Below are 27,789 nucleotides of genomic sequence, written 5' to 3' on the forward strand. Positions count from 1 at the left end.
TTGGGTCCAAGTACTATTTCTTCACTGAAAAAGGAAATTTAGGCCACCCAATTATTCAAATCATGCCTCCCATCACCTGCACTTCGGTAATGATCACGTGGTCATTCAAAACACAACCAAAAATATATTCGAAAATCTCTCCTTAATTACATCCTCTTATACCTATTTATAATCATCTTTGAAGTAAATCATGTTTTGAGGCAAAATAAATTTCTCCTTTGAGATAAATACACTTTCATTCTTAACTATGTTTTAGGAAATAAGACAAATTGAAACATAAGTCAATCATTAACCTTTGATAATGATGTTAATATATATATATCATCCAAAATACTTCCTGGCCAATCTCAAAGCTAATTTGAAAAACAAATAAAAATCAAATGCCTCCGACAGCATGATTAAATAACTAGGGGAAAAATTTTGCCCAATGGTTTGAAAGTTTAAATAATAAACAAATACTGAATTATTGGGGAAAATAATATAAATTCAGCTCTACCTGTGAGATATGGCGGGTTTGTGGCCATCTTTTAGGCCAGGTATATCCTCATGTAAATATGCCAATCCTCTAGCCATGGTTTCTGCAATATGACACAATTCATTCCAAGAGACCACATTAGCCTTAAGAAAGTCTGATAGTGAACCCTAAAGAAAGGGGGAAAAAAAACAACTTATGTTCTTGATAAAAGCCATGTGTATATGGAGACTTTCCTTTTTACTTTTAAGAGGTTATGGAAGGCAACGTATCTTTCCTTTCAGTGAATAATATCCAAAGTCCATTTCTTTCTGAATGGTTTTAAGTTTCACGTTAATAAACATTTGAAAGGAATACCACTAATCTTTCAAGGTTTGCTATAAGCATAGTCAGTTAATTTCTCATTTAGAAGATGAAATTTAAAAGAAAAAAAAATTATTGGAAATTTAAAATTCTAGAAAATATTTTAGAAGTTAAGATATACTATTGAGATGTTATATCATAGGACTAGGAGAACAAAAAATTAAAACATATAAACAACTAACCTAAAGGATCTTCCTCTGGAGATCACTGACAACCTTTTGGTCAAGAATCAGAGAAATAAAAGAGCCACTTTTTTCTGACAGTGATGAAACTGATTGGCAAAAATAACCCAATTTCCTACTTCATTAATGTATACTTTCATACTAACTCTGAAAGTAGAAAAATTGAGGAAAAATAGCAAATGTGTTTTGGTGGTAACTACCCTACAAATTAGTGACAAATCAAAGATCAGATAAATTTCCTGACATTACTTCTGTCACTAAGCGACACTGATTAAAGAATTTTAAGAAACAAAATTCAAGTTGAAAAATGGCCTGTGTAATAAAGGTGGATGGTAAATGGCAAATGAAAATTATTAAGCATTGGCTATAACCCTGATGCTGGGAGGGATTTGGGGCAAGAGGAGAAGGGGACGACAGAGGATGAGATGGCTGGATGGCATCACCGACTCAATGCACATGAGTTTGGGTGAACTCCGGGAACTGGTGATGGACAGGGAGGGCTGGCGTGCTGCGATTCATGGGGTCGCAAAGAATCGGACACGACTGAGCGACTGAACTGAACTGAACTGATACTAAAATAATTATTTGTAAGAGAAGTAACTGCAGCACAAGAAATCAGGGACAAAAGACTAGTATTATATAAGTAGAGGGTTAGGCGAAAAAGTTGTCATCTATGTTTTTCTATTAATATAAATTACTTTTAAAACAGGTTTTTATTTATAAAGATACACCCTGTTCCCAGAAAAGTAAGTGAGGGTTTTGTAGCCAACGTTAGGAAAGTAAGCCAACCCTGACCTTACTGAGTTAAAATGGGGAGTACTGATATGTCTACCTTTTCATGAAATGCTGTGATTAGCCAAAGATCCACATCAACACTGGTGCCTCGTTTCTCTGCACCAATGAACTGCAGTATGTTCTCATGCTTCATTCCAGGCAAACTATAGACTTCATATTCATTCTGCCATGACTGTTTATCCTAGAGTTAAAAAGAAAGAAAAATAAGAATACAAAGAACACAGGCAAATAAACCATATCTAAGAGATTACTCCAGTAAGTTCTAAGACAATTTTTTTTAAAGGCTAAGTATTAAAAGATTCTTTGGTTCTCTTTTGTCCTATTTTTTAATAAAAGAAAACTCTGACAACAGGTAACAGCTCCATACTAAATTCCTGCCCTCCGCCATTCCCTCAAATATACTTTTTTATGTCTCTAATTTGTAAATGTAGGAGTTATCGGAAATGCTGCACTTCTGAATCTTAAAAATGGCAACATGTTCCTTCCATACACAAGTTAGTAACTACAGTGTAATTTCATCATGGTGTGAAGTTATCTATGTTACTATTAAGAATAATCTCTCTGAGACATGAAATTCAGGGAGTATGACTTCATCTAAATAGAAAATAAATGTTTTTCGAAGACTAACAGTATGTCAGACATTCTTAGCAAAATGTTTAGAATACCCTGCAAAGTCGATAAGAAAGCAATGGGGTATAAATATGCAATACAATAATTTGAAACACCACAGACTCACTTGTGCCTGCAAGTGATCCATGGCTCTTATGTGTTGTGTCTACTTACAAAGGATTAGTTTCTTTTCACAATGGGAGAATAATGAAAGAGGGAGGCATAATGGGTACGAACCCTCTGGATCCAAACTATCTAAGAATCTCTGGCACATTACATAATCATTCAATTTCCTCATTAGTAAAACAGGGACTGTGGTGTCTGCCTCACAGGGCTGTTGTGTTACACGTGTAGTGTGTGTTGTATTATATGTATGGGCAATACATGGATACGTATCAGTGTGTACTTACATATGTGAAGTACCTCTATCTGACACAATAGAACCATTCAATAAAATGTTAGCTATGGTCATTGTTGTTGTTACACTTATGTTAACCCAAATGCGTCCTCACATGAAATAAGAACACTCATTGGCCCAATAGACTTCTCCTCTGAGAACTAAACTACATTTAACAGTATCTGCCTTGCTACCAAAAAAAAAAGTAATAAACTTCTTCACAGACTCTGAGAAACAGGCTTTCAAGGAGGTAAGACGGCAGAAGTCTAGGTATATTAGACAAAGAAACTGAATTATTTTGGTATAAGGAAGGTCTACAATACAGGTGCAAGGGAGCAGTGAAACCTGCATCAAAACACCCAGCCAGGATCCCAATACCATGCATGGCATTAGCCACAGGTGTAGAGAAACAGACAACAGGAACAAAGGAATCATCACAGATCTACACCACGAATGGAGCAAAACTAAAGGGTAACTCAGAGGTGTGTGAGACCAGGGTTTTATGAGGTTGGCCTCTAAAACAAAAACAAGTCAACAGTTAACCAATTATTTGGAGTCAGCTGACTGCCTCTGAAAATTCACCGAACAAAATGAAACAATTACATCAATACTCAAAAGTAGAACAAAATCCAATCAGTCTAGTAATATTGATATATCTCCAAACAGCAATTCTAAAACAAAGCACACTACTTTTTCACTATTCTGTTTGCTTTTTCTGGTAATGTCAATGGGACATTAAAAATTAACCACTCAAACAATGAATTTTTAATTTTTAATTAGAATCATCTCTGCATTTCTGTACAACTTTTATTGGCAAAAATATGTGCATATACTGAAATTCCACCGCTCCAAACAAACATGACTGTTGTATGATTAATTTCTCAGATGAGAAGACAGACATAAAAGGGCTAACCATTTTCCCCAGTAGCACAAAACCACCCTGAAACATATGGCTTGTGTTTTCAGACTGTTTCTGATTTACAATGACCTAACCAGCTGCATCTTTTAACAAATATATGCATATCAGAAAACTGCAATGAACATACCTGTATTGGAAATATTTTCACAGCCACATATTCATTGAGTAACTGGGCTTTCCACACACAACCAAATCTTCCTCTTGCTTTCACTTCTAGTAACTGTAATGGCTTCAAACCTAGTAATGGAGAAGGTGGGGGTGGTCCTGGGTCCTACAAACAATAATAGTATTATTTTAAAAAGCAGCACCTGATACATATCACTTCTAAACATCAGAAAAAAGTGAGTATACTAAGGAATCAATTGACAAAAATGGTAAACACATACAAATGACAGTAACTTCAACCTTGCCAAAACAGAGTTCTCAAGCATTACTAATTATCTATAGTGATCACAAAGCAAGGAGCTTGAATTTCGTTTTCATAATGACATTCAACACTATTACTCTGTGTGTGTGATGGCTACATATACATAGCAATCAGGAGAAAATATCTTTTTGATCCAGTCTCATTAATTCTAAGATTTTCTGTGACCTTCCAGGATACTACTAATAGTATCTCAATTTCATCCAGTTGATACCTCCTTATAGAGTAAGGATTTGAAAAGTAACAGAACAGAAAATTATGGCTATGCATCAAAAACCCACTCCTCAAAATCCATTACTTTCCCCAACGAGTGTTTAGCTTCAACTCTTTTTCACTAATATCAGAAATACCCACGGCTATTTTCAAATACATTACAAGTAAGTATTTCAAATACAAAGCACATATAAAAATATGTTAAGTTAGTATTGCTATAACCAAACTGCTCTGTTCATTCTAATTTTTCCACCCAGTAACACTTCATCCTTTTGCTTATAGTTATTTCCCAGAATTGACTGAGATAGTATTCTGGGACTTAATGGCCAAGAAAATACAAATTATAATTCAGAAAATAAGTGGTCACATTAGATGATACACTATGGTAAATGAAAGAGAAGTATACTGCTATAGTTAATTTTTTAAATGGAGCAAATACATAAATAGGAGTACAGCATCACCAGGGAATCCTCCTATACAAAGTGAAGTGCCAACCCTTTGCAGAAAGCATTGCATTAGTTTAATATCTGCAAATAAAGCATGAGGAAGGAAGCCTTTTGGAAAGCTTCCAGAAATATTTGAAGGCCTGGGTAATGAATACTGTAAGAAGTAACTAAAATTTCTGTAGCAACAGACTTTATGGCACTGGGTGGAGCCTAAGACACTTATAAATTTATATGTCACCCCCTTCATCAATGCATGTCTTTCTGCCTTTACTCTCCCTTTAAAAACAAAACAAAACTCGTCTTCTAATGCCTCAAGACAGTTAGTGCTCCCTTTAGGCATTAATCAGCCCAAGTGCCACTCAAGATTTTTTAAAAGTTGACATCTACGTTAGAAAGATTCTCAGCAATAGAAACATTGCAAAGTATTAAAGAAAAAAATAATGTAATTTTTTCTTCTGAAGTAGACAATCTAAAAATCCTTTGTGAATTCCTATTTTAAAACAGTATGATAAACCAGAAGACTTCCTGTGACCCATTCTAACATCAGATAATTTTTAAATGTCTACACAAGTTGCATTTCCTTCACACATTCAAAATATGAAAGGTTAGTAGAGGTCAAGATTGTTTTAGTTAACAAAGTGATAAGTCAAGAAGTCAAATGTAACCCTTACAGAAGTATGGCCCCTCAGTGGGACGGGAAACAAGACTGTGACATTTACCAGTATTAAACCCTCCCTCCTTCCCTCATCCCCTGACTGATCAAGTAGGTCTGTAATAAGAGATCCCACTGATAGGGACAGAGGACTTCTGTGAACGTGGAGACAGAGGGCAAAAAGCTGAAAACCACTCTTCTAAAGGCAAAGGAAACCACTCAGTCCTCAAAATTCAAGAATTATTGGATAACTGCATAAAAGAATAATTAGGCTAACTAGAAAGAAAAAGTTCAATTTGAAAAACTTTTAAATACAAAGTTAAAATCAATGATTCCCTCATCTTTTAGAGAAAAGTTAGAAAAGTTGAGTTTTCAAAGCAGGGATGCCAAAATTAAACCATGCAGATGAGGGCTGAAAGCTGAAGAGGGAAAATAACCAAGTAGAAAGTAAAATGGTACTATACATACACACTAAGATTTGTAATAACTTTTATAAACTGACTGATAATGTCTCTTTAGATAACATACACATTATCCATTCTCTATTCTAAAGAGTACCAACCATGTGGATACGATCCAGTCTATAAAACAGGATTTAGATGACTTAATCCACATCTCAAATTAAGAATATATTAACTGTTCAAAATAAGATTTTAATGTAATATTAAACAATTTTAGGAAACAAAAATTTTCAATGCCTATGTTTACAATAAAAAAAAAAATCACTGGATGTTTTCCAAATGTACAGATAAACTTTTAAAAGTTCTTGTTAGTTTTCAAGACTCTACTTACAAAGTTTTGAAGCTACCATTATTTCAGTAAGAAATCTTAGATCACTCTCTTAATGATTATTACCATTATGGTCAACATTATATATTAACAGCCTGAAATACGCTTTGTCAAAATTACCTTAAGAAGCTTAAACTGACAAGAACACAGGCCAATTTTCAAAGGGTGAGAAAAAGGTCTAAAAAGTCAGCACCTACAAAATGTCACAACTTTTAGAAATATGTGTTTTTCAACAATATTCTATAATTCCTGGAAAGGTCAGGTTTAAAAATGAGAACTCTGTAAGATTATAACTATAAAATCTATAATACCAATCAATGTATCTTTTTGCTTTTCTAGTAAAAGATTATTAGAATATTCTTCTAATTCATACTTTTCAGCTCTTCATTACATTTACAGGAAGCTTTAACAGCTTCTCTTACATCTAGCTTTTATTTATCCTATAATCTAAGACTATTAAAAATGATTTTGTTTATTAGCATCATTTTACTAATTAAAAGAAAAACTCAACACTTGATTCTAGGAAGAAAGATTTATACCTTTAAAATACATGAACACCTCGGGAGACAAATTCAAACTTAAACTTCATAATGACAACATTCTAATGTTATCCATAAAACATGCCCTTGCCCTGCTACAGAGAAAAACCACTTCTGGAGGGACAACTATAAGGACTACAGGATTCCTGAAAACTCCCTAAGTTCCAGTTCTCTTGCAGTACCCATGCTATTTTGCCCAGTGAAAAAGATACGCGTTAGAACATGCCTCTGATCACATCTCTTCTTTACCCCATTTGTATGTGAAAATTATGGCAGCAGAAGAAATCATGCTGAGAAGCTGCATGGAAACAACAGTGGCCACCATCCCAGCACCACTACCCAGCATCATCCCTAGAGCCAAGAATGGATACAAGATTAGAAGCGAGGAGCTGTAAAGCTGTCTGCGACCATTTTACTCATTCTGAGTTCTCCACATGAAAGGCCAATTCTAATCTAAATAAAACCCTTAAAACTCCCAGACAGCAAAAGATCAAGTTATAATTCCTCTAGCCAGTCCATTTACTAAAGATGCCAAAGATGAAATAAACTACCTGAAAATACAGATCACATTAAAAGATAATGGGTTCAATGAGAAAGTCAGCACCTGTTAAAAATGAGCACATGCTGACATTAATGACATACTATAAAAATTAACCAATCCAAGGTTCTAAGGCTAAAAATTTAGCCATCAGGTGTTAACTTATCAACTAAAACAATCGTTTCCACATTTCACCTTAGATAAGTATAAACATTGTTAACAATTCTTTAAAACCCAAAACTAATGCTATGATAAAATAAATATTTTTAATATTGTTAAGTGGAAAAAACTATAACATAAATTTATAAACTATAAAGGATGCACAATAAAGCAACAACAACAAAATCTAAGAACAAAATGTTTAGTATGCATCCACAAAGTTCCACAGCCATCAAACAAACATCAATGCATCTTACCTCTATCATTATATGAAAGGCGTGCTTGTGAAGAAAAAACACAGGCAAAAGAAATTATGATTTATATCCAGAATGAAATGAAAAATGACACATCAGTTACAAAAGTGAAGGAGAATAATGATTTCGTTTTTTAAAAGTTGGCAATGATCCAATGTATCATATTTTTAAAATGAGAACTAAGAACACTTTCCTTATGAACAGAGGAAAGTAATATTTTTTTTTTTTTAATTTTGGACATTATCAGATAAGAGGTATTATATAGATGACTCTAGTATGATCCCAAGTTACTTGATCCAACAGACTTCAAGCCAGCAAATAAACTAAACCGAAAGTCTTAAATAATTTTTGCATTTTTCTAAGACGTTGTAGGGTCTAAACTTTAAAAGTGGAAAAAAAAAAACCAATTTAATTAAGAAGCTATGGGTTGGAATTGGATTGTGGACACCAGAGGGCAGTATTGCCTTTAACAAAAACTGGAAGAGCAGCACAAGAAATTTTTATATAGCTAGACTTGAGTTTCTCAGACAGTTGTCTTCAGAATCCACAATCTCCAACTTTCTGAACTACTGCATTCTCCCTTCAAGGAAGATAGAAAAATCCTTACAGTGAGACAGAAAAACATTTCTGGTGCCTGTGTGGGTGTGTACAACATAAATAATACAACTAGGGTAAGAAAGTAAGATAGGAGAAGAGTAAGATCAGAACTGAGCAGATCACAGGGACAGACCAGGCCACCGTTAACTACTGACCCAGCCACAAGCAGGGTAAGGAAGTCAAGCAGTGGCCCTGGGAAGAAACCCATGCATTCTTTTCAGATGCGGGACACTCAGATACGGAACAAGATTCAAGAGTCTCATTTTCCTAGTCATCCCAAAATAAGTAAGGCCCCAATTTAAAATCAAGAGAAATACTGTCACAAGTGTAAAGAAAGGCTTCAAATCCCTCCAATCACTGATTATACTTGCCCAGTTTCCAACATTTCTACAGAAAACAACAGCACCGACAAAAAAGAGTGACAGCTTGTTTATGTGTACCAGTTGCTTAACGAGTTTTTCCTGCTTCTGATTTTCTCCTGTGATAATGATTCAGAATTATTTAATAATTCACCTAAAAGGCTTAGCTAATCCCACTATCAAAACATCTTCTCAGTACTCCAGAGTAAAATTTATCCCTTGGAAGGAACGCATGCCAAATAAGTAACTAGACTGTAGCTTCCCAAAGCTTAGACATCTCTCAGTTTTTGTTTCTATACGGTACTTTCAGAGACACAGATGTTACTGTGCAAGCAGGTGCCATCCATGCATCTTATCAAAAAGTGTACATTTACTCAATATACCTCTCAATAAATGAATATTAGAATAAGCTGTAAGACAATCCAAGCAAAAGAAGAGACACCAAGAACAGGCCTCAATAGGAATCCAAAAAAAAATTTGACTAAAATACACAAACAGATGAAAAGCAACTGAACAAAATAGTCTGGATTCTCAACTTGGAAAATGAAACCTGAATACCATGCACTGCGACCAGAGATAAAGTGAAAACAAAATCAGCACATTAACGTCAAGTAATTAGGTTGCCAGCTGAGAAAGAGACTTGCTGCTTATTCCTTAAGGGAAAAAGAAATTTAACTATTAACAAATATCAGAAAGGAATGAATAATACTTCTCTGTTCATTCAACAGGTCTTTACCGAGCACCTAGTGTGTGCCAGGCACTGGCTGCCCAGGCTCTCCTGACACTATACAGTGTGGGTAAGAAAAACTATCAAAGAATCTTACTAATTAATGTATGATCATAACATAAGAGCAATAAAGAGGAATTTGGTTACCGTGAGCATCTATAAGGAGAAACCTAACAAATACTAGGCAAAATGAGTAAGAAAAGATTTTCTGAGGACAGCGTCTCTGAGAAATATAACGTAAGAACTAGAGGGACGCAGATTCGGTAGAAAAAACACAGTATTGGGACACATTCTAGATTTCTGACTCGTGTAGCTAAATGGTTACTGTGCATTTAGTGAGAACTAGGTTTGAGAGAGAAGACCATTACCCTTGTCTATTAAGTGCTTGGAGACATTTAAGTGGAGATATTCAGTAGGCAGTTATATATACAGAACCAGAATACAAGGAACTCTTTCTGGAAATATGGATTTTACATACTATAAATAAAAATATAGGAAATGTACTATAAGTCTTCTCTTACTATTTAAACCATTCCAAGATTTATATTTATACATACTTTTTAAATAACTCACTCAACAACTTCTTCGGACCATCAAGAAGAATTGAGTACTCTAAGAAAAGTATTTAAAAATCGACAAATTTGGGACTTGTCTCCTCTAATCATCTAGCAATCTTAAATTCTAAGAAATTTTACAATTGCAAATTTTAAAAAGGACTACTGCCAAGCTGACAGAAATAGAATATGTAAAGAAATAATACAGTATGTGTATCAGGACAAATGTTTCTGAGCTAGGGAAAGCAAGACATTATACATTAACAGATTTGATAATACTGACACTGTCAAATGCACAGCCATGATTCTATCCAATCAGATCTTCACAATTTCTCTGTGCTATATCAACTCCTACTTTCCACAGTTTCTCCTCATCTAACTCTGCAAAAGTAAAGACAGACCAAGGTGGCTGAATGAGGATTCTGAATAAGTTCCATAAGAAGTGATCAGCTCATCAGCAAAGCCAGCACTGGGATTATAAGTCTGAAAGAGATATTGCAGCCATGCCCATTCTTCTGGCTGCTGCTTAGAAGCACCAGGTTTACTACTGTGTACAGAAGAAATTTTATTTTTATTTAGCATTTGTATTCTGCAAGTAAAGAGGAAAAGGACCATGCTATACAGTAATAATTGTGATATGGCAAAACTGATATGTTGATCTGCAAGGCAATATATATAGTCACTATAAAAACTATTTTAAATTTAATTTATATACTCTAATCCCTCCCTTTATCTGACTTTAGTTTTTTATGGACCTGACCTAATAATTTATTGAAATAAGCCATTCAATTAAAATTAACTCAATGGATAATATTCAAGACATAAATGCCCAGGCTCTGCCACTAAGCAGACTGACTCTAGGCCAAGTCACTTCACTTATGTATGCCTTGATTTTCTTATCTCTAAAATAAACGTAATAAAACAGAACCTACATCATGAGTATTGAAAGATTACCTGAGCTAATATGTATAAAGTGCTCTGTACAAGTGCTTGACAGAGTACTCAAAATGAAATTTTTCCATTATTCGAAATTAACTTCAAGTACTGACATACATGTATGTGTGTGTGTCTCAATAGTTTCAAGTTAATTTCAAGTAAAATGATTTCAATACATCAGTTTTGACGTTGAAACCAACAACTTCAAAAAATTCCTCCTTTGGAGTACAATTCTGAGGTGGCTGGCAATTAACAGCTAACACTTACTGAGCACTTAAAGTGAGCCCACCATCCCACATGTGGCTTTTCTCCCTATCACCACAGAACTGGAATCCTTTCTTCCATCTTTGCCCAAATTTGCTGACGCAACTCCCTTTTTACTTTCTTCACCCTTCCTTTTCAAGCTGCAGAGTCAAACAACCAATCAACCAACCTTTTAGTGCAGCTACATGTTAACTGTGGGCTCCAAAAAGGCCAGCAAGGACTGGCCCTGAGCCACTTAATACTATGCATCGAGCACAGCGCCTGGCATACCCCGCACAGTGGGCACTCAAGCAACAGGTGAACAGTTCAACAAAAAGAAAACCAACCAATGTGAACACCTCCCGGCCTACCTGATGCAAACAGCTTTCACTAACAAACAAATGGACTTCTTCATTCTTATTATCTCAAATTAATAGAAAAAAGTTTGACAGCAATGAAGTAGCTAGGAATGATGGATCAGATTGAGGAGGAGACTCAGGAAATAAAAAATACAGAGAAAAGCAAACTCACTTCTTTCTACCTACCATCTCCTTGGCAGACAAGGAAAAGGAGATATTAGGCATTCTGGTCTATATGCAACAGCCCCATCTGCAACTGGCAAATGGAATGGGGCCCTCCGCAGGCCAAAGGAAAACTGATCTCAAGATTTTTTAATTTAGTATGTTATTTTTACAAATAAGGTGTTTTGATTAATTTTAATGTGCAGCATCAACCTGTGTTAAGCTTTTGATACAGACTCCCCCTCCCCCGCCAATCCCCCAACACTTTGACTTCTTCTCCCCTGCCCTTCTTTTTTGCTTTCAGCCAATCCAAGTGGATCTGTCTGTACATTTGTAAGAGAAATAACTTATACACACCTAGAGCAACACTTTGTCAAGCTGCAGCATGTCTATGGATCATTTATGACAGTTCTCCCTACAATTAGTTTAAAAGTATACATAAAAGTTCTAATTTAGGTCATAATACAAAAATAATGAACACAGAAAGCATTTCTAGTAGCCCTGTGCTACTTTTTAGGCATGAATAGTGGGGAGGGGAGGGAATATGCTCAAGAGTATACAGTAGCATGATATCACCATATTTTAAATATCCGAAAATAATACAATTAAAAACTACTTGTGAAATGTAAGTTTTAGCCCTTAGCAGAAACCTAACACAAACTCTAAGCCAATAAAACATCAACTTTTGGTATTTCGTGAGCATGCATTATGCTGCACTAAACTTCACTTAAAAACATCACTCAGTCAGAACAAGATAGATTAGAAAGTACTGAGCTGAAAAGCTATCCTCGGTATACTGTTAAATAAAAGGAAAGTAGCTATAGAATAACATTATATAGTTTATAAAAAAGAAAAGTATATATTCAAACAAGTGAGATTAGAGAAAAATGTCAAAAGATACACACCAACCTAAAACTGGTTATTTCAGTAACTGATAAAGGAAAAGGAGGAACAAGTGATTCTTTTTTTGGACATACTTCTTTCTGTATAACTTGTATTGCTATAACAAGCAACCATTTGTAATTAATTTTTAAATAGAACAGAAGGTGAAAGAGAAAAATAAAGAGAAATGTGTTCACAAACCTCAACCATTTAGCAGTCAACCTACTTCAAGATGCACTTCTACAGATATAATATTTATTTTGTAAGTATAACTGAATATTAGCATATTAAATATTCAACAAAATTCAGTAAACTTCTCCCTGCATTCTTCCAAAATAAGGGAGCAGCACACTTTCCTAAACAGACTTGGCTGGATACTATTATGCTGCGCCTTTAGTATCTTCTTAATTTTAAACATATATAGACTTAACAGGAAAATCCTACAAACCTCGTCAGAGATGGCTTGGTTTCCTGGTGGATAATAATTTGACATAGCGTGAAACATCAATTTATCATTACTTTAATATTAAGGTCAATAGGATTATTTTGTATGCTCAACTCAGTATTCTAAACATCTAAAAGCCTTTAGTCCTTATCAAAACCTAGACAAAATGTCACGATGCCAGGACTGAAGAGACTGATGTCATTTAAAAAGTACCAATGTTGCAATACTCGAGTTCTATTACTATAGCCTTCAAAAATTAACAAGAAGTTAACTTCATACTTTCTTAAATGCAAACAATTTCTAGCCCCTAAAATGCATTTTCTTATCAAGTGGTATTTTTTTTATTAGCACAGAGATTTTATAAGCAAAAAACTTAAGCTTATATATGGTTATAGAAACAATGCAAACAGTTTTATTGAAATCGCACTAACTCTAACCACAATAAAACTTCTCAATAATAGAGTCAGTGCATCAATTCCCTCATATTCATGACTCACTGGTACTAAAAAAACAAGCTTGCATTCAGCTTACTGACTGGAGCTCATAAGAGCATCTACCTACATGTGGAAAACAGTTTCAGGACAGGTAAAAGAAATGTGACCCAGGTGATGCAAATTAAAAGGATGTTTTTGCACCTGTGATCACAGAAAACTGAATAATGGCATTTTCTTATAAAACCTTGAAATAATTCAACTTATCTTATCCCCAAGAAACATGGTCCCAAGATTCATTTTAAAGTAAAGCCATAAAGCACCTCAAACATTTATGAAACAATCCCTGAATATACTGCATTATCATCTTGCTGCTGCTGCTGCTAAGTCGCATCAGTCGTGTCCGCCTCTGTGCGACCCCATAGACGGCAGCCCACCAGGCTCCCTCTTCCCTGGGATTCTCCAGGCAAGAACACTGGAGTGGGTTGCCATTTCCTTCTCCAATGCATGAAAGTGAAAAGTGAAAGTGAAGGTGCTCAGTTGTGTCCGACTCCTAGCGACCCCATGGACTGCAGCCTACCAGGCTCCTCCGTCCATGGGATTTTCCAGGCAAGAGTACTGGAGTGGGGTGCCATTGCCTTTTCCGGCATTATCATCTTAGTATAACATTAAATGAAACAAAGTCAATTCAGCAATTCATTACTTACAGAATGGTTATTACATAGAAATATTGTGTGAGGAGCAGTAGTGATTACAATATATACCTCATCTTTAAGGAGCTTATAATCAAGTATGAGAATGGAACATGCTCACAAATGACTAAAACCTTTCTTAACCAAGGTTATTCATGTGAATCACAAAAGAGAGAAACTGACTTGAGCACTAGTTTCTCTATTCTTTCAAGGATGGCACATAACTAATAGCCTTCTAGGTGTATATGATGGATGGCTTAGGCTATTAATGAGAGGAAATAATCAAAAGGAAAAGTATGGAAGACCACTGTCAGACTTCAAACTTTGTATTCTTGCTGCTGGATCACTGAGAGCCTTCAAATATTTTTAAGCACAGAAGTAACATAATCAGACATGTAAAATGTTATTGTATAGCAAATAGTATAGATGGAGAGAGAGACTGGAAACAAGACCAGCTACAAGACTGCAGAAATAATCTCAGCCTCCAATATAAAAACGTCCTGAAAACAAGAGGATCAGAAAGGATGAAAAGGTAAATGAACTGGACTTCATAAATAACAGGGCTAGGAACAGAAGTAGCTGTCTCTAAGGCTTTCATACAGGATTGCCGGGAAGACAGTGATAACGTGAAACAATGTTAGATATATAGTGGTTACAGGTTATAAAGAAAGAAGCATAGTTTTTGGGTTTTTTTTTTTTTTTTAAGCATGTTACTTTTTTCTACGCCTTTAACTATGATAAATCTATTTTAGAATATTTTTTATTTTAAAATAAATTAAAACCATCATTGGAGACTAGATTTTAAAGCATGTACATCTCTACATCATGTCTTCAGAATAAAATACTAACAAAATCATAAGAAACTATAAACAACTTGATGTCTTGGAAATAAAGAATTCCACCATTTAACTACCAGAAACCAGCTTATTAAGAGATTCATTTAGATATATCACTTAGTCCTCTAGAATACCTCCATAATAGTGATCTTTTCTCCCCAAAGAGAATAAAAGACTGAGATCAGACCAATGAATGAGCACAGTATACATAACTTTAGCTTGCTCTGCTGAGAATCACTGTAAATTCTCTTCAAATGTACTTCTTATTGTAGAAATGATCCATCAATAAGCTATCTTTAATGGCTAAGTTGTCTTTAGCCAATGCTTTAAGGAAAGCTTTCCCTAAGAAAAGGAATGATAAATTTTGTCTAAAAGTGTTTGAAGAAATTAGAGGGACAATGTTGCAGAGATGCACAACAAGAATGTAAGATCTTTCCCTAACTGGTCCTGAAATTAAACTTTGAATATGGAGACATGAATTTGGGGTGAAATACCGAAGTCAGCTTAAGACTTCAACTGTGTAGTCTATTTCCCCTACCTACTTCTCCTACCCCTCAAACAAGTCTTGAATAACTAGGGCATTGGCACCATCAACTCAGAAACACAAGAATCTTTACCTGAGACCCAATCCATCTTCATAAACCCTATTCTAAAATGTGTGCTAAAAAATTTTAATGGAAAACACATAAATATGCCTTTCTATTTATCTATTACTTGTTTATTTCCGCTTCTGTCCTCTGTGAAACAATGTGATCATGTTATTGTTCCTTTTAGTAGTCAGACTACTCAATGTCCCAAAGTAAGAAAATAGCTTAGAGAATGATTTTGAGATGGCAGGGATGTTTACTGAATTATCTGAGGTAGCTAAAGCATCTGCTTTCTGAAGAGAAGCAGAACAGGATAAGCAGTAAGAACAAAGATTTAGTGTCAGAGAGTCCTTGGTTCATATTCCAGCTCTGATACTTGTGAGCTTTGCTATGTCTCAATTTCTTTATCTATACAATGGGCATTATAGCACTACATAAAAAACCCTGTGAGGTAAAATCAGATCAGTGCTTTCCATACCTGGCTGGTCACCAGAAGTGCCTGGGGAACTTTTATTAGAATCATAATATCCCAGGCCCCATTCCATACTTTCACGGGTATGGTCCAGGGGTATTGTTTTGTTTTTCTGAACAAATTCCAAAGATGATCCTTACATACTGGTTACAACTGGAAATCAAGGGGAAGTTTTACGTATTTTTTAATATTTTTATATAATGTATATATTAATACACATCTATGTAACTTACCAGTAATCTAGTACACTATAAATGTACAATTAATGCTTGATACAACTATCAATCATTTTTTGAAGGAGAAATAAAACTGAGCATTTTGTGACAAGAGGGCCACTAAGTAGTCTTGCAGAAGTAGTTTGCATAAACCTCACCAAAAATGAGATAGCATGACACTATACTGAGACAGTGAAAGAAGACGTAACGGAGTTCCACACTGGTGACAATGCCCCTTTCCCACACACAGCTCATGACGGAAGGAGCAAGTCAGGCATGGCCTTGTGTTTTCTACAATACAGTCTGACCATCCCAGTCATTCCACCTCAAAACCTTTTTAAGTTTATTCCTTATTTTTCAGTAATTTATACAATTCATACAAACGGTATGTATGTACAGAACAACACAAGCACTAAATAAATGTGTACAAAAATATTAACGACTGCAAAAAATACCTAAAACCCACAGAGATGGATACTCATTGAACATTCTTAGTTGTCATTTATGAATAAGGAGTCATCTTTCCTTTTTATAAGTCCAAACCCAGCATTTCTAAATAAAGTGGCCTCAAATATAAGATATCCAGACTTTAAAAATACCCAACCAAAAATTTAAGCTAGAATTTATATAAATCAATGTTATATATAGGATTACATTATTATTTTTAAAGTTTTATGATGAAACTTAACAAATTTGTTTTTAAATGTAGTATCCAGTTTGTTTCTATTATATCACAAATCCAGGGTAAATTCAGATACTATTACAGTATAAAACATTCTTTCTTTCAAATGTAGATATTAAATAAAAAACAGTTACCACCAATAAGAAGGTAAAGTGTATTCTATGGACATTTGAGGTAAACTACATATATTTATTAGGCACTATATTTTTTAAATTTTAAAGTATTTTTAAAAGATGATTTTTAACAAACCCACAATTTATCTACTGTTAAAAATTAAAATATTTCAGCTATATAAAATATACTGTGTTTACCTAATTTACTAAATAAGGAATGTTACCTTCAGGCTTATTTCTCCATATATATATTTTACAAAGATTATAAGGATCAATGATCTAATGCTAACAGATTGGTTCAAGCACCAAGAAAGGAATATGTTATGTAAATAAAGCTTAAAGGGAAGAAGTTATTTTGGTCATTAAATTATAGGACTTAACTATTTTCTTCTACCAAGTTTTAACCATTAATCCTACTGGTATTAGAGAAACAGTTAAACCAAAAGATCCAGAAGGTGGAGGTAATGTGATCTTAAAAGTCAAAGAAACACAAATTAGAGTTTAAAGACATCTCAAGTAAGTAAACCAAAAGTTACCACTTTCCTCTCTGCCTGTAGAATATTAACTACTTATATTACAAATCCTTATAAAGCACTGAATCAGCTGCCACTATCTTCATAACAGAGAATGAAGAAAAACTTCAGAATTTATTCTGACTACCCACAACACCTATATTTTCAGATATTCAGTGTTGAGGGAAAAAGAATCAAGGGCATTAAAGAAGTTTTCAGACCTTAGTTACACACTTGATACGCTTCAAATAAAATATATATACTTGGAACTACAACACATGATGAGAAATGCTGCCCTTCTGCTCCTCCTCCCTAGAACGACATTTTTCAGGTGCATCCTCTTCATGCCTGTGTGAAACCTCTTTATTCCACATTCCTGGTTACTTACTGAATTCTCCTCCATGATAAAAGAATGTTTTGGCAAGTCTTGAAAAAGGCACAAAAACTTAGGAATGGAGGAGAAAATAGAAGGGAAAGAAAAAGTTTTGATATCACTTCTCCATCATCAATTACTTCTCAAGAAACACAGTAGAGTGTATCCCACATTTATAAGTACTATGATCACAGTAGAACTCTCCAAAGAAGAACAGGAATGGGAATACTGTTCATTCTACTCTATCTCAACGCCTAAGTTTAAGTGTTAGTCGCTCAGTCGTGTCTGACTCTGTGACCCCATGGACTGCAGCCCACCAGGCTCCTCTGTCCATGAGATTTTCCAGGCACGATACTGGAGTGGGTTGCCATTTCCTTCTCCAGGGGATCTTCCCGACCCAGGGATCGAACCCAGGTCTCCTGCACGCTTAAATTTGTAACTACCTACTGTGGTTTCTCCACAGGAATATTTCTTTAAAATATACAATCAAAAACAGCATGAAGTATTAGATAATAACTTACTTGAGTTGGAACGAGCACAGGAGGGTAAGCCATCTTATGATGCCTGTACACCCAAAATGCACAAATGACAATCCCCGCAATTAACATAAGTGGCACCAAAGAATAGAGCAAGATGTTGTAATAGGGAGGCTTAGGTGTTACTGGATTCGATGTAGCTGTGGAAAAGAGGAGGAAGAAAATCATTCAGATTTGGTCAATAAAATTCCACAATAAATATTTATTATAGTGCCGAATTGTAGGAGAAAAACAGAGGAGGAGAAGGTGGGAGCAAATTATTCTAACACAAACATGCTTTGTTTTCAATCTAATAGTTGAACAGACTTATGTGTTTTCCCTGTGAACTTACGCTGTGTGACCTCCATCTCCGGAAAATAAGAAAACCTTTCGTTACACATATTGCCCTCACAGCAACAAAAATATACTTCAGGGCTATCTTTTTTTTCTATACAATCAGTCCTATAAATAAAAAGAGAAGAAATAATTAAAACCAACATTATTACTCTCAATCTACAATAGGTGTTTTACTAAAGTTCTTCTCAGAGATAAAATAATGAGTAAGTCACTTATAGTCAACTTTGAGATTTTTATTAATATTCAACGATCAACTCTCAAAAGTAAAAAATGTTCCTTGAAACCAACTATGAAATATCATCAGAAAAAAATCCAACAGCTGATTTTATAACAATCACATTGGTTCTATGAAACAACTTCTTTAATTTGGATTTTAATGATCAATCTAAGGCAACCATCTTTTTATTGTTTTCTTTAATTATCAGACAAGCTTGAAGAGGAACATAAAGTCAATGAAGAAATTTGGTCTAAGAGTGCTTTATCCTCACAGGAAATAGAGCCTTTCCATTTTATGAATACAAAAACTGAACACTATATGTAAAAAACTGCATTTGTGTGTACACACATACATACATACATACATATATATATATATATATACACACACACACACACACACACACACACACACACACACACATATATGTATACAGATAAATGAGCTTCCTTGGTGGCTAAGACAGTAAAGAGTCTACTTGCAATGCAGGACACCAGGGTTAGATCCTTGGGTCGGGAAGATCCCCTAGAGAAAGGAATGGCTTCCCATGCCAGTATTCTTGCCTGGAGAAATACATGGACAGAGGAGCCTGGCAGGCTACAGTCCATGAGCAACTAACACTTTCACTTTCACTTCTCATACATATGAATACACGGGCATGAAGTAATCCTTGCTCATATCTCACAGCAGAACACATTTCAACATCAGAGACTTAAATCAGGCTTGGGAATTAAGCCATTTTTGCAGCAGAATTAAATTCCCTGAACACAATGAACAGGGCTAAAGATAAACAAGAGCAATTTTAACGACAAAAATAGAGGCCCGAGTTAACTCAAAAACTGACTAGAGTTAGGTTGATTTAGAGAGTAGAAGGAAGGCAGCCTTCTATATAGGAACTGAGTTACTGAAAAAACAGAGATCTAGCCTCCAGAACAAATCCTAATCAACCACTAAAAAATTAGTTATACCTAATTTTTAAAAGCAGATATTTAAATTGCTAATAATATCAGTTATATTTAAAGACATATATTACAAATAAACTGTAAACTTTTACAATAGTTGTTTCAAATAAGGTTAAATTTAACTCTAAAGTGAAAAGCCCAAGAAATTTCAGGGAGAATGCAATTTTACCAAAATCAAACTTTAAAATAAAATTTATACCAATATCTATCTAATAGAAAGTAAAGGTCAAATGAAAGCTAAATTTTTAGCAATTTATAGAGAAATATATAAATTCAAAATTTAATATTCAGAAATATGCCTCAAATTATAGGTTAATATAATTAAATACTAGCCTAGTTAATGCAAGGAAATTACTTTTCACCATTCAATTTCATTCTTCGTTTTCCCCGTCTCTTCCTCCATACTTTGACATTTCTTGAATCTTCTTTTTCTTACTCTTATTTATCTGACTACTCTTAATATTTCCTTTTAATCAAATTCAGAACATAAAAACAAAAATTCACATATATTTAAATTAGCACTTAACCCTTAGAAACAAAGCTGGTGTAGTAATTACCACTGTAAGAGCAGGCATTTGCACTGACCAACTCACCATTATCTAGCAAAGTTTAATCTCAAGCAATACTGGTTTTAGGTGAGAAGCCAGTAGCTTTTTACAATAAAAAGAACAGAGATCCTTGAGCTCAACTAATTAATAAAAGATAGTCTTGAATAAGCTTAAGTTGAATGGTTCTATGAAGACCTATAAGACCTTCTAAACTAACACCAAAAAAAAGATGTCCTTTTCATCACAGGGGCCTGGAATGCAAAAGCAGCAAGTCAAGAGATACTGGAGTAACAGGCAAGTTTGGCCTTGGCGTACAAAATGAAGCAGGGCAAAGGCTAACAGAGTTTTGTGAAGAGGGCACCTGGTCACAGCAAATACCCTCTTCCAACAACACAACAGAGGACTCTACACAGGGACATCACCAGACGGTCAACACTGAAATCAGACTGATTATATTCTTTGCAGTTGAGGATGGAGAAGCTCTATACAGGCAGCAAAAACAAGACTGGGAACTGACTGTGGCTCAGTTCATGAACTCCTTATTGCAAAATTCAGGCTTAAATTGAAGAAAACAGGGGAAACCACTAGACCATTCAGGATGACCCAAATCAAATCCCTTATGATTATATAGTGGAAGTGACAAACAGATTCAAGAGATTCGATATGTAGACAGAGCGCCTGAAGAACTACGGACGGAGGTTAGTAACACTGTACAGGAGGTGGTAATCAAAACCATCCCCAAGAAAAAGAAATGCAAAAAGGCAAAATGGTTGTCTGAGGAGGCCTTACAAATGGCTGACTAAAGAAGAGACGCAAAAGGCAAAGCAGAAAAGGAAAGATACAACCATCTGAATGTAGAGTTCCAAAGAATAGCAAGGAGAGATAAGAAAGCCTTCCTCAGTGAACAACGCAAAGAAATAGAGGAAAACAATAGAATGGGAAAGAAGAGATCTCTTTAAGAAAATTAAGAGATACCAAAGGAATATTTCATGCAAAAATGGGCACAATAAAGGACAGATATGGTATGGAGCTAACAGAAGCAGAAGGTATTAAGAGGTGGCACAAATACACAGAAGAACTATACAAAAAGGAGCTTAATGACCCAGATAACCACCGTGGTGTGATCACTCGTCTAGAGCCAGATATCCTGAAATGTGAAGTAAAATGGGCCTTAGGAAGCATCACTATAAACAAAGCTAGCGGAGGTGATGGAATTCCAGTTGAACTACTCCAAATCCTAAAGGATGATGCTGCACAGGTACTGCAATCAATAAGCCAGCAAATCTGGAAAACTCAGTAGTGGCCAAAGGACTGGAAAAGGTCAGTTTGCATTCCAATCCCTAAGAAGGGCAATGCCAAAGATGTTCAAACTACCACAAAATTGCACTCATCTCACATGCTACCAAAGTAATGCTTACATTTCTCCAAGCCAGACTTCAACAGTACATGAACCAACAACTTCCAGATGTTCAAGGTGGATTTAGAAAAGGCAGAGGAACCAGAGATCAAATCGCCAACATCTGCTGGATCATTGAAAAAGCAAGAGAGTTCCAGAAAAACATCTCCTTCTGTTTTATTGACTATGCCAAAGCCTTTGACTGTGTGAATCACAACAAACTGTGGAAAATCCTTAAAAAGATGGAATACCAGACCACCTGACCTGCCTCCTGAGAAATCTGTATGAAAGTCGGGAAGCAACAGTTAGAACTGGACATGGAACAACGGACTGGTTCCCAACTGGGAAACGAGCATGTCAAGGCTGTATACTGTCACCCTGCTTATTTAACTTACATTCAGAGTACATCATATAAAATGCCGGGCTGAATGAAGCACAAGCTAGAATCAAGACTGCCAAGAGAAATATCAACAACCTGAGATATGGAAATGACACCACACTTATGGCAGAAAACAAAGAGGAACTAAAGATAAAGAGTCTCCGGGTGAAAGTGAAAGAGGAGAGTAAAAAGGCTAGCTTAAACTTAACATTCATAAAACTAAGATCATGGCATCTGGTCCCCTCACTTCATGGCAAACAGACAGGGAAACAATGGAAACAGTGACAGACTTTATTTTCTTCAGCTCCAAAATCACTGCAGATGATGACTACAGCCATGAAATTAAAAGACACTTGTTCCCTGGAAGAAAAGCTATGACCAACCTAGAAAGTGTATTAAAAAGCAGAGATATCACTTTGCTACAAAGGTCTGTCTAGTCAAAGCTATGGTTTTTCCAATAGTCATGAACGGATGGTGATAGTTGGACCATAAAGACAGCTGAGCACAGAAGAACTGATGTTTCAAACTGTGGTGCTGGAGAAGACTGTTGAGAGTCCCTTGGACTTCAAGGAGATCAAAACAGTCAATCCTAAAGGAAATTAGTCCTGAATACTCAGTGGAAGGAGTAATGCTGAAGCTCCAGTATTTTGGCAACCTGATGCACAGAGCAAACTCACTGGAAAAGACTCTGATGCTGGGAAAGATTGAGGGCAGGAGGAGAAGGGGACAGGGGATGAGATGGTTAGATGGTACCACTGACTCAATGGACATGAGTTTGAGCAAACTCCAGGAGATTGTGAAGGACAGGGATGCCTGGCATGCTGCAGTCCATGGGGCTGCAAGGAGTTGGACATGACTGAGCAACTGAACAACAAACTTTGAATAGAGATTATCCCCAAACTTCATTTTTCCCCAACTTCTTTCTCCTTGGCTTTTTAAGATTAAATTGAGATATAATCGACATATAACATTAGTTTCAGGCATACAACCTAATGATTGAAAATTAGAGTATATTGTGAAATGATCACTACAATAATCTAGTTAACATCCCATCACCACACAGTTACAATTTTTTTTCCTTGTGAACAAAATTTTAAGATTTTCTCTTGTAGCAACTTTCAAATATACAATATGGTATTATTAACTATAGTCACAATTACATCACATCTCCATTATATCCCTAAGACTTATTTGTTTTATAACTGATAATTCATACCCTTTTGATTTCCTTCACCTATTTTGCCCACTTCTCACCCTCGGCCTCAACAACCACAAACAGTTCTCTCTCTATATATATGTGTTTGTGTTGTTGTTGTTGTTTTTTCAAGATTAATATACAAGTGAGATCATATGGTATTTGTTTCTCTCTGACATTTCACTTAGGATAATGCCCTCAAGGTCCATCAGTATTATGAATGGCAAGGTGTTCTTTTTCACAGATGAAAAAAATTCCATTGTATATACAAAGCATATTTCCTTGATCCATTTATTCACTGACAGACACTTAGGTTGCTTCCACATCTTGGCTATTGTAAATAATGTGGCAATGAACATGGTGGCGCATTTATCTTTTCAAGTTTACGTTTTTGTTTCCTTTGGACATATAATCAAAAGTGGAACTGCTATCTCATTGTTATTTTTAATTTTCTGAGAACCTCCATACTGTTTCCCCAGTGGCCCTACTTATCCTTTCATAATAGCAAAGGTCACTTAATGATCACCTCTGTTAATAAAGAAGCTAATAATCAGAAATATAGCTAACGTGTAATTATACAGCAGTAATCCATGGAAAATTCACAGAATCAGAAATATATCTTAACTACTAACTATGTACCTAAATGACTACTTTCTCACCAAAAGTGGAACCAATTCAATTTTCATGATTTTATTCAACACATTTTACTATTAATCACATATGGCCAATCAACCACAGATTTATAGTAATCAATTAAAGTCCCTGCAAGTAGATCAGGACATAGTTGGATTCCGTGAGTGTATTAGCTATTTGGCTCCAAAAAATCTGGTTATCTAGGATTTTTCAGCTTCTGCAGTCATCAGCACCCACCCACAGTGAAAATCTTGTGTCCCGGGCCGTTTAAGTGATCGACTCAACATCTAGGGACACTTTACGGAAAGATCACAGGCAGTCAATAACATATCCACTGTATCCCCTGTATTTTATTTCCAGTACAGAATAAAACAATTTAAGCAAAATCTTTTAAATAAAATGTAGCTTTCTATGAGGACTGTGTTAGTTCTGATGTAATTCTGAATGTCAAGTTAAAATGTCCCTTGGGATAAAGAACAAAGGCCTACTCTGCAAGGAAAAAAGGGGAAAATGTAGTGAGATCAATTTCTTCCAGATACATAAAGAGGGAAACGAAAAGGAAATTTAATACTATGATTAAGCTTTATTCTCTTTCAGGATAGATTTTTCAACAGATATACTCTCTTTTAAAGCAATTTTAAAAATCCCTTTTCATTAAAATTGCTGTTTAAAAAAAAAAAAACATAATCCTACAACACAGGGAAATAAATGCTTATTATCTAAAGTTTTCACTACTTGGTAGATAATTCGAAGTAACAGAAAATAAAACATAAATATGCTGTATTTGTTTTCTTGCTTTAAAATATGTATTTTGTCATCAACATGTAATAATGATCGTTATACTCTCTTTAAAAAGAAGCATTTAAGTGAAAATACATGCATTGATTCTTCCCCTTTTTAAAAAAGAGGGAGAAGTGAAAATTATTCAACACTATCATAAACAAAATGCCTTCTTACCTGTCATAGCAGTTGATATCATCCAGCCAACAACCTTGCTTCACTATTTCAATGGAACCAGAAATATTCTTCCATGTAGCAAAACAATGCCGCCGTTTATCTTTGTCACCGTAACAGGATTCAACACCAGTGCGATTCGTTCTATCTCTTTCCCAATTAGCATTATAGAAAATACACTCCTGAGTTTCTGATCTACCAAGTATAGCACCTATAAGATAATAAAACAACAACTTAATATAACTATATTTGTTCTTACACTGTCTCCCAGTATACCAAATTTCAGATCTTCCTAAAATGTCAAGAATTTACTGTCTTACAGTTATAACTTTGGGTTTAGGTTTCCAGGTCCATCTTTGTGTTTTAGGTATAATAAACATAGTAGAAAGCGACCAAATCAATCACGTTTTCTCTGTAAAAGGCCAGCTTTCCTTAAGAATATCCTTGATGAAAAGCAGTAACATTTTTAATTTTCTTAAAATTTTGACCCTTGAGTCAAGATTTCTTCTCACTATTCTGTGTGACAAAGTGGTAACTAACCAAAAGCACGTCCACTGCACACTGCAGTACAATGACTGCCTCCAAGAGAAGCCCTTGCATGACCGAGTTGTGAACTAAACCAACCATGGTTATTCAGACTTGAGTATCTGGCAAAAATGTTCTCAAAATGAACCTGTTACTTCAAGAAAAACAATTGACAGTATGCACTGCCAATGATAAAATATGAGTTTCCAAGCAAAAACAAGAATTTTGGAAAAATTGTATCAACCACCACCATTAGCCTGACACCCTCCCAATATTTAAAGAATTTTCTGATGAGGTCATTGGTAATATTAACAAATATGACTTTTAAATACAGAATACTAAGATGTGTCAACATTTAAAAGGTCTATATAATTCAGAGAACCAATATTTTCCAAGTGAATTCTGTGTGACATTTGAAAAATACTCATGGGTTAAAAAAAAAAAAAAAAATCCATTCAATGTTCAAGATAGCCAAGCAGACTCTAGCATTACAGAGGACAAAAAGTTCATTAGTAGTTTCAGATTCCACAATGTACTAACTTTTAAGAAACCATCTCTTGCTTTATATGGAAAAGCAAGAGAACTGGAACACCCAAAGTAACTCTGAAAAAGATGTACAAAAGAGAACTCACAGTACTTGATTTGGGGCAGTTTTTCTGGTCATGCCACACGGCTTGCAGTATCTTAGTTGCCCACCCAGTGACTGAACCTGGGCCATGGCAGTGAAAGAGCCTAGTCCCTAACCACTGGACCACCAGGGAGTTCCCCATACTAATTGTTTTTAAGTCTTACACTAAAACTTCAACAATCAAGGCAATGCAGTCTTAGTAAAAAGACATGCACCTGGGAAACAGAACAGAGAATCCAGAAACTGACCCAGACACACATGGTCAACTGATAGACAGCAAAGGTGCCAATGCAGTGTACTCAGATAGAGAAAATAAAGTCTTCCAATAACTGATGCTGGAACAACTAGACATCTATATGCAGAACAGAGAACCTCAACTCATAACAACTCATAGCTCATGCCATATACAAAAATTAACTAAAAATAAAACCTTAAACTATTACTATACAACTTCTAAAAACAAGAAAAATCTTGTGACCCTAAATTATTAACATGAAAGATTTGTTAAAATACAAAAATACAGGAGTTACAAAAGAAAAAATTGGACTTCAAAAGCTGAACTTCATTAAAATTGAAACTTCTCTTTGAAAGTTAAGGAAAAAAATTCGGACTGGGAGAAAATACCTGCAAATTATATACCTAAAAAAGAACAGATATTCAGAAAATATAAAGATCTATCACAACTCAATAATAAGAAAACATATTACCTAATTTCTAAAAAATGGGCAAGATGATTCAGATAGAGACGCCTTATCAAAGAAATATGAATGGGAAATACTACATAGAAAGATACTCAATATCACTAACCAGGGGAATGCAAACTAAAACTAGATCTAATACTCATTAGAATGACTAATACAAAAATAAAAACACACAGTCTCAAGTTTTGGGAAATATGTAGAGCAACTGCAACTTCCACACGTTGGTAGTGGGAATGCAAAATGGCCCATTAACTCAGGAAAAAGTCTTCTTGCAGGGAAAGATGGCATCTACCGTACTACACAGCAATCTCATGCCTAGCTATTTAAGACACGAAAACATATATCCATGCAAAGATCTGTAATTTTTAGGGTGGCTTTATTCAGAATCACCAGAAACCACCCAATATCTAGCACTGATAGAAATAAAAATAAACATTATACAATAAAAATAAATGAACTGGTGATAGCTGCAACTAAATGGATAAACTGTAAACACATTATGCTAAAAACAAAAATGGACTGAAAAGGCTACATACTGTGTGATTCCATTTACACAATACTTTGGAAAAGGTAGAAGTACAGGTATGAAAATCAGATCAGAAGTTAAGAGTGAGGGGAGAGGGCTAATTACAAAAGGGTATAAGGAAACTTTTAGAGGTGATGAAAATATTCCACATTTTTATTGTGGTGATGGTTATATAATTCATGAGTTAATCAGATTGCAACAGACTTGTGTATCTAAACAAAATATATTTTATTGTCTGCAACGTATACTTCAATCAACTTGACTTAAGAAAATAAAACCATCAAAGAAATTACCACTTTTTGAATTATGGTGTACTATCAAAGAA

General features: G+C 35.0%; 1 protein-coding gene across 1 annotated transcript in view; it reads right to left on the reverse strand.

Annotated features, from left to right (window-relative positions):
• ACVR2A (activin A receptor type 2A) overlaps window positions 1-27,789 on the reverse strand; it is a 97,164-nt gene that overhangs the window by 12,743 nt on the left and 56,632 nt on the right. The window contains exons 2-7 of the mRNA XM_055572652.1: window positions 25,088-25,295; window positions 18,796-18,905; window positions 18,450-18,604; window positions 3,865-4,008; window positions 1,850-1,993; window positions 497-642 (exon numbers count right to left, since the gene is read on the reverse strand). Of these exons, the coding sequence (XP_055428627.1) occupies window positions 497-642; window positions 1,850-1,993; window positions 3,865-4,008; window positions 18,450-18,604; window positions 18,796-18,905; window positions 25,088-25,295 (907 nt within the window). The remainder of the gene's footprint in view (window positions 1-496; window positions 643-1,849; window positions 1,994-3,864; window positions 4,009-18,449; window positions 18,605-18,795; window positions 18,906-25,087; window positions 25,296-27,789) is intronic.

The sequence above is a fragment of the Bubalus kerabau genome, chromosome 3 (genome assembly GCF_029407905.1).
Source record: "Bubalus kerabau isolate K-KA32 ecotype Philippines breed swamp buffalo chromosome 3, PCC_UOA_SB_1v2, whole genome shotgun sequence".
In the NCBI taxonomy this organism is placed as follows: Eukaryota; Metazoa; Chordata; class Mammalia; order Artiodactyla; family Bovidae; genus Bubalus; species Bubalus kerabau.